Source organism: Perkinsus marinus, assembly GCF_000006405.1.
Source record: "Perkinsus marinus ATCC 50983 genomic scaffold scf_1104296964856, whole genome shotgun sequence".
NCBI lineage: Eukaryota > Perkinsozoa > Perkinsida > Perkinsidae > Perkinsus > Perkinsus marinus.
Window position 1 is genome coordinate 13,765 of NW_003204538.1, and position 9,529 is coordinate 23,293.

The window sequence follows — 9,529 nt, forward strand, 5'->3', positions numbered from 1 at the left end:
GAACATGAATCGTTTCGCTCCGCCGACCGCTATGGAATCGATCGAACGCTTTCGTGCGGTATACTCGTACTCATCAACACTGTTGTCCCTATCTTATCCCTCCATCATGGCATCCGGGAATAGGCGTCGAGCCTTGGTCATTGGGGGTGGCTTCTCCGGTCTCTTCGCTGCGCATGACCTTTCGAGTAACTTGGAGGTTACTTGACTGATGCCTAGGAGTACTCCGAGTACACTCCAGGTGTTCTGTGAGCCTTTGTCCATCCCGGTCATTATGAAGCTCTATCATTCACATATCAACATGTGCTAGAGCGCAAGAGGGGTATCAAGTTCCTATGGGGTGAAGTGAAACAGTTGGATGGTAGCCGTTTGGTAGCTCATGTAAAGCCTATGTTCTCTGAGACCACTGAAGAGGTCCCCTCTGATTACTGCATTATTGCAGCTGGTTGTAACTTTGGTGTCTTCCACAAGTGGGGCGAGAGTCTCTGGTTCCCGACCGTTCACGAGGATGCTCGACCTGAGGGGTCTTGGCCTCATCGATGAGAGGTTCATCGAGGGACGGGGTAAACGTATTTTTGAAGAGCATGAGAAGCTGAAGACTTTGAATAAGAAGAAGGCATCAGTTCTCGTTGTTGGTGCTGGTTTCATAGTAGGTGTCGAGTAGGTCACAGAGTAACAGTACTACTTTCCCAATCTCAAGTTACATATTATTGATTTCCTACCCAAGTGCCTCGGTCCTCTACCGAACTCTGCTGCTGATGATTGCAATCACTACATGAAGGAGAAAAGTATCAAGGTTACTTACGGTATCAAGTATGCTCCTGATGATCGGGCATTTTTCATTAAGATAGGTATGAATGGTAAACCGGAATGCAAATTTATTTGCATTGGTGTCAAGGCACATACCTAAGGAGACTCTTACTGGTTATAATCTACTAGAGAGTGATAAGAAAGAGAAGGATGTTAAGAAACGTGGTCCTGGTGGTGGTGGATGGATTCGTGTTAACAATAACCTACAAGTCACTCAGTTGAATGATGATGGTTCTGAATCGCTATTCGGTGGAGGTCACATCTTTGCCGTTGGTGATTGCAACTTTTCGTCACACTTGGTGGACATGGGGTGCTGGTATGTTTGCTACTTCACTCGGTCCCAATGATGCTTGCTTCGTTTTTGGGTGCGAAATCTACTCCTGGCACTGGTCATATGGTCCAATGGGGCAAGGCTTCAGCTATTCAAAAGGGTCGTATAGAGTCTACTAAGACCAATGAATGCAAGAGAGGCCTTCTAGGGAGTTCGGGTTGGTATTTTGTTCATCATACTCCTTGTATGACCTAGAGATTCAGCGTATTACTATCGGTTGACACGGAGTGACCAGTCAGTAATGATCGATTGATGCTATTCAAGATTGTGGCGCCATTAGTTTTTATCTGTGGAATTCAACATTCCTGATTATTTTCTAACGAGTCAGTATCGTGTTATTACAAGTTGATGTCTACGATGAGCGATGTGTCACAGGCGATACCACTACAATTGGTATCTGTCTTCTTTCGGATCGCTAAACTATATGGTACGAGATTGCGTGCTCACCCTTACATGAGTGGCTGCGTAAATTGAGTGCCTGACAACCTAGCTGTTATTCAATGATGATACCAGTAATACCAGTTCTGCTACTGAAATCTCATGTAGAGAACTCTTACCATTCATCTCTCATCGCACTGATACACAATGAATTGAAATGATGATACCAGTAATACCAGTTCTGCTACTGAAACCTCATGTAGAGAACTCTTACCATTCATCTCTCATCGCACTGAATCGTTGAATTTCTTATTATGCAAATAATCTTTGATTCCGCCAAAGCCCAAAAGAAAATGGGAGTGAGTTGGTAGAGTGTTGCCTATTCGCATACAAAACATGCATCGTGAATATATCGGCTATATCTGTGATTAATCACTGTAATAACGAAACATTAGACGTAGTGAAACGTATCTTAATCACCAATACCTCTTCAATCACACTGAATCTCTTCGTCACCACCATCCTAGAATAACAACAAAGTGGACATGAAAAGGAAGTGTAAATAGGAATACCTCAGATGTTGTGTCAGTAGGTGATGGCTCGGGTGGAAGATCTTCTTCAGCTTCAGCAAGACACTAAGAAATACTATTAACAATAGATAAAGGTAACTACTACTAATACTAGTACTACCTCTGGCTTCTCCCATACACTTTCGCCAGTAGTATCATTATTGTAATATACCAATCCAGTATCATCAGCAGTATACTCAGTCCAATGAGTATGGGGTAACTTATTAGGAATGATGATAAGTAGCAAGTAGTATATGAGTATACTACCTTTTTGCCATATATACTAGGGGATCTGTCGAATACTGTACCAGAGAGATTCTCATGCAGTTTTTCACAGGTCAACTTTGCATGAACAGGTCTATTGGCATCTGAATGTTAACCCATCATGACATAGTTATGATGACCACTATCTACTCTTGAAAACGAGCTTGCCGTTCATCTCATTAACACATTCCTCAGCCTCTTCCTTACTAGAGAAGGTCACAAAGGCGACACCACGATCTGATTGTTGACCATCCCGAACATAACACAACCCAAGGATCTTCCTTGGTTGACTCCTTTCCTCTGTAGAGGATCCTAATTCATAAGCATTGAGTTGGAAGGTAGAGCTGGTGGCATCATTACCGATGCCCCTGAGTTCTCTCTTCAATCTCTCATCCGATACAGTCTGCGGTATGCAGCCAATGAAAACTTTATTCTCGGGAACTCCTAAAATCAATAAGCCTCAAGCTGTTAAGATCCCTATGCTTCTTGGATTCGACTGATAACGATAAACCTATTACTACTACTACCATCAACATTTATTTCAGTACGTTGAACCTTAGTAGGAGGTTCCTGCACTTGTCCCTCTTCTGTATTATCCCCTTCTTGTGATCCATCATTATCTATACTCGATGATGAGCCTGTCACCAATACTAAGCCCTGCCGCCCTTCAATCCCTCCTATTACTATCTACTACAATTGCTGCCTCAGTAGTAGTTCCTGTAGGGGCGGCTGCAACTGCTGGTGATTGCACCTAATAATGATGATGATAGTAATGATAATGAATGATGGATTACCTCTGAGACATCAAGTTCAACAACTGCCTCTTCAGACGGTGGGAGGTTAGATGACATTCTCACAAAGCTCAAGTGCTGATCATCATCAACTTATCATAGATTCCGTCACACGCCACGAATATACGTAGCATCTTGGACCGAGTTGACTAGATGTTGTGTTTGAGCCTATTGCCATCATCATACTAGTACATGCTGTACGGGATTATCTTCGTAATGTGGGTATAAGTACAAGGTTCATTAGTGGACTGATGAGAGGTGTTACCGCAAAGGGCTTTGGGAAGTTGATCAGGCAACTCTTTTAATAGTAGATAAAGGGAACTATATAGGAGTATAAAGAGGACTAACTCAGGCGGACCTTTATTAGTCCCTACTATCTCAGATCAGCCGCCTTATATGATGTAAGGTCTATCATCAATCTTTATTATTTATGATGGAATAATATAGTAGTAATTATGACAATACTTGGACAGCATAGCTGAGCATCGAGTTGCATAATAACAGTCCTTGCATTAGCAACGGTAATGTGGACTAAAGTTAACATGAACAATACTATTAACCCAAGATTATTACCACACAGAAACACATGTTCATTCATCTCGTAGGACATCACTTCCTTTAGTACTCTCCTCTGCTTTACGTTTCAACCATGCTTTATATTCAGCTCGACGAGGATTCCTACCAGATGATGTGTATACTACTATAATATGGATGATAATAATAATGAGATGATACATGAGATAGGCCTTATCATCCTCATCCTTATCTTCATCCTCAGCCCATGCTCCCGATAGATCTGTCGCTATGGACTTCTCTTCTTTGAAATCAAACTTGGCCAATTGAGCCAGTTTAGCTTTTCGAGCATCGCTGGCTCGTTTCCTTGCAGCCTCTAAAGCAGCACGTGATCTTACATGTACCTACAAGGTACATCGCTCATCATCCAACACAACATACCAATGATAATCAGAACCTTTATGTTATAGGTCCCGGTCCATGTCTTAAAGGGCAATGTTATTCGAACCTAACATGAAACTTAGAAATATCATTACAACAGTTTGATGACCTCATGTAAACCGGAATAGTGTATACCACTGGCGGCGGCATGGGGTAGGATATCCAATTGACTAGGTAATAGATCCAATTCATGTCTGTAAGTAGGAGTATGTGTAGGAGGAGGAATGTATTGAACTCGATGCTACTGTTTGCTTAAAGCTTCGAGAATATCCAAATGAGTCAGAGACTCCGCCAAGGGTTCCTCAGAAGTAACTCCTGATCCACCACCGCCACCACGAGTTTCACATATAAATTGAAGACTTATGTGTTGTATCCAATCAAATGGACGTGACTAGACGTAACATGAAAGAATGACAATGACAATGACATCCTATTAAAGTACGATTAATAGTAGTACTTCTCCTTTAGCACCAACTCCAATGATAGTAGCAGCTGTTTTATCTATAAGGCTTGGGTCAGCATACATATCAACATTCTCCCACAGACTAGCATACACAGCTTCTTTCTGCGGTACCTTCCAACTTTAAATGATTCATTTGTTTTGTTGATAAAGATTACTGACCAGGAAATGACGAGCTCGTCCTCGACGTACCATAACTATCTCACCTTTTACACCCAGACGAGGTACATCTTTTAATAATATTACCGGTATCTCTTTACTCACGAACTGATGTTGAGCTCCAGTATAGGCTGGATATCCAGTGGCTGAAGTCTTTATGCGGAAATCATGTAAGAATAAGCTGTAAAAGATAATGATGGAGTATTGATAAAAAGTTATTACAGAGGTAGACTGCGACGTAACATCCCTCGTCCTCCTCTTCTTCCTATCATATTAGCTGCTGCTGCTGCTACCATTGATAATACCAGTGATGGAGTATAAGAAAGTATTCCTTGGGGTTAGCCAATGATGATACCCTTGGTATTATTGATCAACTCAAGTATGAATATGTTGAATGATTGGTAGTAGTTGTAATGATAATAACTACGACTGATGACTAATAGTAGCAGTAGGTATGATAGTACGAGTAGTAGAACATACGGAAATGCTCTATCCAACTATCATAGGCTTATATCAACAATAACAACAACATAACCAGCTAAGAATGTTCACCAATACATAGCTGCTAAATTGATGTAGGCGACGAAAGAACATAGTAGTAGATATGATGCCATACGACGGAGGTAGTATTAGATATACCGATGCTGCTGCCCTGAGGCCGCCAAGCAGCAGCAGCAGTCAAGATGATGATAAGTTGGCCGCCAACTTTAATAAAAACTACTACTTCTTACCACTCACTATCAATCTAAGAGGCAGCAGCAGCAGTGCTTAAAATCATCTCTTCATTGTCTTCTTCTTGTTGTTGTTACTGTCAGTGTTAGTGTTAGTAGAGCTAGTAGTAGTATTAGTAGCCACTAAACCTGGTGGTGGAGTAAGATGCTCATTTCCCTTCTGCTTAATACCAAGACCTAGTAGCATGAACAACAGTATTATCATTATCGGCAGTATTATCAAGTAGACTTACCTGGCGGAGGTCCTGAGAAGTCCGAAGAAGGTGATGATTGTGGTAGACGATTCTTTCGAGTAGTAGTAGTAAGATTATCACCATCCCCCAAGTCGAAGGTCATAGCATTCCATTGATCATACTGACAATAATAATAATATACAATGTTTCCTCCAAGGATTACCTCGGTATCATCTTCACCATCCCTGATACCCACATCTTCCTCATGAGCAACATCATCATGATGATGATCATGCGCATCTCCATCAGCAACAACAGCAGTAGTTCTATTACCGATTCCAGGAGGAGGAGGAGGAGGGGCATTACTACTGTTGCTACCCATCGATGCTTCTCGATGTTGTTGTTGTTGTTGATCTAACTGTTTGGGTCTAGTATTCGGAGCAGCAGCAACAGCAGATGCCACAGAGCAAGAGGTAGAGTCAGGAACAAGAGTAGTTGTTGAAGGTACTCCAGTAGCAGCAGCACCACCACTAGCAGCAGCAGCAGTTCCAGTGGTCCACGCTCCTGCATTAGATCCTAGACCTAAATAGATATATATCCTACGTAATGCTACTACTCCTTCTTATGATTGTTGTTGACTGTACCTGTAGTCCCCCATGCCTTAGCTGCTGCCTGAGCTGTAACATCAGCTTGTGTACCAGTAGGAAGATGTAATCCACTGAATCCACTACCGAAACCACTACCACCACCACTACGATTAGGAGGGGCATCTATGATAATAATAATCAAGTATAATAATAAGGAAAGATAATACTTACCAACACCCTGACGATGACGACTCTGTTGCTGTTCTAGATTACCAAGGACCTATAATATCCCAATATGAGCGAGAGTAACAACATCATCAGCAACAACAACAACATGCTACTACTACTACTTGGTCCAAATAACGTTCCGATACATGCACATGTTGTTGTTGAGATGATGATGATGATGATTGAGTAGTAGTAGTAGGTAGTTGGATAGTAGTGGGTGTATTAGATATAATATCATGATTATAGGCACATCGATCACCATAAGCACACCTACCATTACACACTATAAAGATAGTAATAGTTGTTGAAGAACGAACCTGCCAATCTGATGGAACTTGCATGGCAATGTCTTGGCCTTAGCTCGACCCATAGCCATGGCTTCTTGTTGACAAGCTATCTGAGCAGCCATCAGACTCTGTTGATTAGTGGGGCCGCCACTTCTTGTTGCTGAGGCTGCTGATGACAATGGAGTACTTGTAGTAGATACCTAATAGTAGTAGTGATAGACTGAATAAGCATGAGACTCATTATAACCTGAGGTCTAGCCCCATGCTGATCAATAGAAGATGGTGGTGGGGGAGTGGCAGTGGGAGTGTGACGTTGTTGTTGTTGTTGTTGTGCAGCTTGTTGTGCAGCAGCTTGAGCAGCAGCATGCTGAGCTCCCTGTCTAGCTGATGCTGCAATAGCTTGAGTAAGACCAACAGAACCTGTTATCTGACCAGATTGGACCTACGACCATCATCATTATTATCATAAGCATCACGATCATAATCATCATCATCACCAACCTGAGCTGATAGTTGTTGTTGTAATTGTGCTATCATAGCTGGAGGTAGATGACGAAGTGGTTCCCTTCCAGTAGAAGTATGTACATATCTAAGAGTAGTCATCATGTCCAACAATGTGATGATGATGATTAAGACTACTATTACCTGCACTTATCCCCAAACTTACACCAACCAAAGGTAGTGAAGAATGGGCAGGGCGTAGTAGTAGTAGCTGATGATGATGGTGGTAGAGCATTAGTTACTTGAGTAGTAGTCGAGGGAGATGGTGTTGGAGTCGGTGTAGATCCTGTAGAATAATAATGATTAAAACTTGGTTTTATACGCTTACCTTGTTGTTGTTGTTGGAGAGGTACTTGAGTTCCCAACTTGTTTGCCAAAGCTGAATACTTGGTCATCATCATTATTATACTATATGTTACGATTACCTTGTATCATACCACCCCATTCCTGACCAGTAGCTTGTTGGGTCTTCCCTTCTTGATGTGCGGCAGCAGAAGCAGAAGCTTGAGCCGCCGTTCTTGCTGCCTGAATGCTTACTTATACTACTATCATTAGTGTTAATGATGATATATACCTGTTGTTGTTGATGTGCTGCTGCTGCTGCAGTATTAGTAGTAGCAGCTAACTGAGCAGCCTGCTGTTGTTGACGAGCCTGTTGTTGCTGTTGTACCAGTAACTGTAATTGTATCTGTTGTTGTCTTGGTAGATTAGCCATCAATTGAGCTATACCCGATTGGGTAGCAGCTGGATTACTACCTAGATAATAATAACGATAATACTACCATTATTACAATCATACGAGTACTACTATTACTTCTACTTAAGACCTCAGCAATAGACTTGGATATATTAGACATACCACTAACTGATGATGGTGCTGGAGAAGATGATGATGACTGAGTACCAGGCCGTTGCTGACTCTGGCCAGCGAACGCTGTTGCCTGAATAACAACAATAACGGTATTGAAATGATGATGATGATGATGTTGTTGTTGTTGTTATGTATATAACCTGCTGTTGAGCAGCTGTGATCTGTTGTTGTAATAACTGCTGAGTACTGGTAGTGGCAGTATTAGTAGTAGGTTGTTGTTGGTTTGGTGTTGTGGTTGTAACGCCAGATGATGGAGTAACCTAACATGAATCTATATACATATACATCACTATTACTGGTACTACTGTAGATGCTTGTTGTTGTGGCTTGCTCTCAGTAGGTTGAGTATGGTCATCATCTACTTTAGAATCATGTAGAATCTTAGTAAGATCAAACGATGATGATGCCATCATCTCATCATCTTCTGTTGCCTGGTAATAATAATAATAACAACAATATGACAACATCATATGCTTACCACATCTTCCTCCTCTTCATCATCATCATCATTGTTGCCTTCTACCTTAGCCGTTAACTTACGAAGTTGCTTCTTCAAACCAATAACCTAGTAATAGATTATGATGGATGAATATATCTAAGTAATGATGATACCTGGGAGTGATTCTCCTTTAACTTCATCTCACATTGTTGTAGAACAAGAGCTAGATCACTACGATATAGTTGAGTAACTCTGAGGAGGAAGAGGAAAGTATGAACACCAGTGATAAGCAACAATAAACGATGATTAATACTATTCTAATAATTACCTTTGTTGGACATCAGATTTCTCCTTTTGCCAAGCTGTAAATACAGTATGTTTAAGTTGAGCTAATTGCTCAGTATTCTGCCCACATCTCAATGTCAACTCTTGTTTCAATTGTGCCATCTTCCTCTTTACATCCTCTATATCATTGTTCATACTCTGCTGTTTCTCAACAACATCAGTAACAGCACGTGTAAGCTCACCATGTTTAGCATGATAGGCTCTAAGGACCTAAGAAGTGGTATCATTACTACTAGAGTATGATAAGACTACTACTAGTACCTCATCATTACGGACTTTAGCTATCTTAATCTGTCTAACAACCTCTTGCATCTCATTCATCATCCTAATATTATGTCGTTTAATAAGATCCTACACCATTATGATGATGATGATCAACCTTCACTTGTTCATACCTGTTCCATACTAGTACTCCTCTTTTCTACCTCTTTCATCAATGCTGGCCATACCTACCAATAAGGATATCACTATTATGTCAAGATCGAGATGAGTATATCACCTTATTAACTATAGCTTGTAAATCAGGATTATCCATACTAGGTGGGGATGCTGCTGACTTTACCGCATTCTCCATACCATCCTCATCATCATGCTGTTGCTAAAGCTAATAATAACAAGAATAAGTATATTATATATTACATGATCTTCCTTGTG

The 9,529-nt window shown here is 41.1% G+C and overlaps 4 protein-coding genes across 4 annotated transcripts; 1 reads left to right on the forward strand and 3 right to left on the reverse strand.

The window, feature by feature from the left end:
- Positions 1–106: 106 nt before the first annotated feature.
- On the forward strand, positions 107–1,154 carry Pmar_PMAR005892 (hypothetical protein; the record flags this gene model as incomplete). The annotated part of the gene is made up of 5 exons (XM_002769787.1): positions 107–185; positions 251–467; positions 505–646; positions 725–848; positions 937–1,154. 5 exons carry the CDS (start codon positions 107–109, stop codon positions 1,152–1,154), a joined length of 780 nt encoding a protein of 259 aa, XP_002769833.1.
- Positions 1,155–1,976: 822 nt separating this feature from the next.
- On the reverse strand, positions 1,977–3,220 carry Pmar_PMAR005893 (hypothetical protein). The gene is made up of 9 exons (XM_002769788.1): positions 3,144–3,220; positions 3,034–3,100; positions 2,877–2,987; positions 2,710–2,793; positions 2,500–2,661; positions 2,353–2,453; positions 2,207–2,305; positions 2,089–2,151; positions 1,977–2,039 (listed from the first exon to the last, which is right to left on the reverse strand). The coding sequence occupies exons 1-9, from the start codon at positions 3,198–3,200 to the stop codon at positions 2,007–2,009; spliced, it is 777 nt and encodes a 258-aa protein (XP_002769834.1). The 5' UTR covers positions 3,201–3,220; the 3' UTR covers positions 1,977–2,006.
- A 510-nt stretch (positions 3,221–3,730) lies between these two features.
- On the reverse strand, positions 3,731–5,327 carry Pmar_PMAR005894 (hypothetical protein; the record flags this gene model as incomplete). Its single annotated transcript, XM_002769789.1, has 7 exons — positions 3,731–3,818; positions 3,876–4,057; positions 4,204–4,288; positions 4,340–4,485; positions 4,552–4,668; positions 4,801–4,894; positions 5,266–5,327. 7 exons carry the CDS (start codon positions 5,325–5,327, stop codon positions 3,731–3,733), a joined length of 774 nt encoding a protein of 257 aa, XP_002769835.1.
- Positions 5,328–5,487: 160 nt separating this feature from the next.
- Pmar_PMAR005895 (hypothetical protein) lies at positions 5,488–9,410 on the reverse strand (the record flags this gene model as incomplete). Its single annotated transcript, XM_002769790.1, has 20 exons — positions 5,488–5,621; positions 5,678–5,798; positions 5,841–6,199; positions 6,262–6,344; positions 6,750–6,919; positions 6,967–7,161; positions 7,221–7,308; positions 7,365–7,506; positions 7,549–7,599; positions 7,646–7,745; positions 7,795–7,976; positions 8,041–8,161; positions 8,232–8,351; positions 8,397–8,522; positions 8,570–8,656; positions 8,704–8,782; positions 8,859–9,085; positions 9,137–9,226; positions 9,271–9,324; positions 9,375–9,410. 20 exons carry the CDS (start codon positions 9,408–9,410, stop codon positions 5,488–5,490), a joined length of 2,565 nt encoding a protein of 854 aa, XP_002769836.1.
- Positions 9,411–9,529: the final 119 nt, after the last annotated feature.

Excerpts from the sequence above, each read along its gene's own strand:
- Pmar_PMAR005893 (XM_002769788.1), bottom strand. The coding sequence starts at position 3,200 with ATGTCATCTAACCTCCCACCGTCTGAAGAGGCAGTTGTTGAACTTGAT. Across the intron at positions 2,988-3,033 it reads GGCAGCAATTGTAGTAGATA|GCTCATCATCGAGTATAGAT; the intron begins GTAATAGGAGGG and ends TATTGGTGACAG. Across the intron at positions 2,794-2,876 it reads TACTGAAATAAATGTTGATG|GAGTTCCCGAGAATAAAGTT; the intron begins GTAGTAGTAGTA and ends TATTGATTTTAG.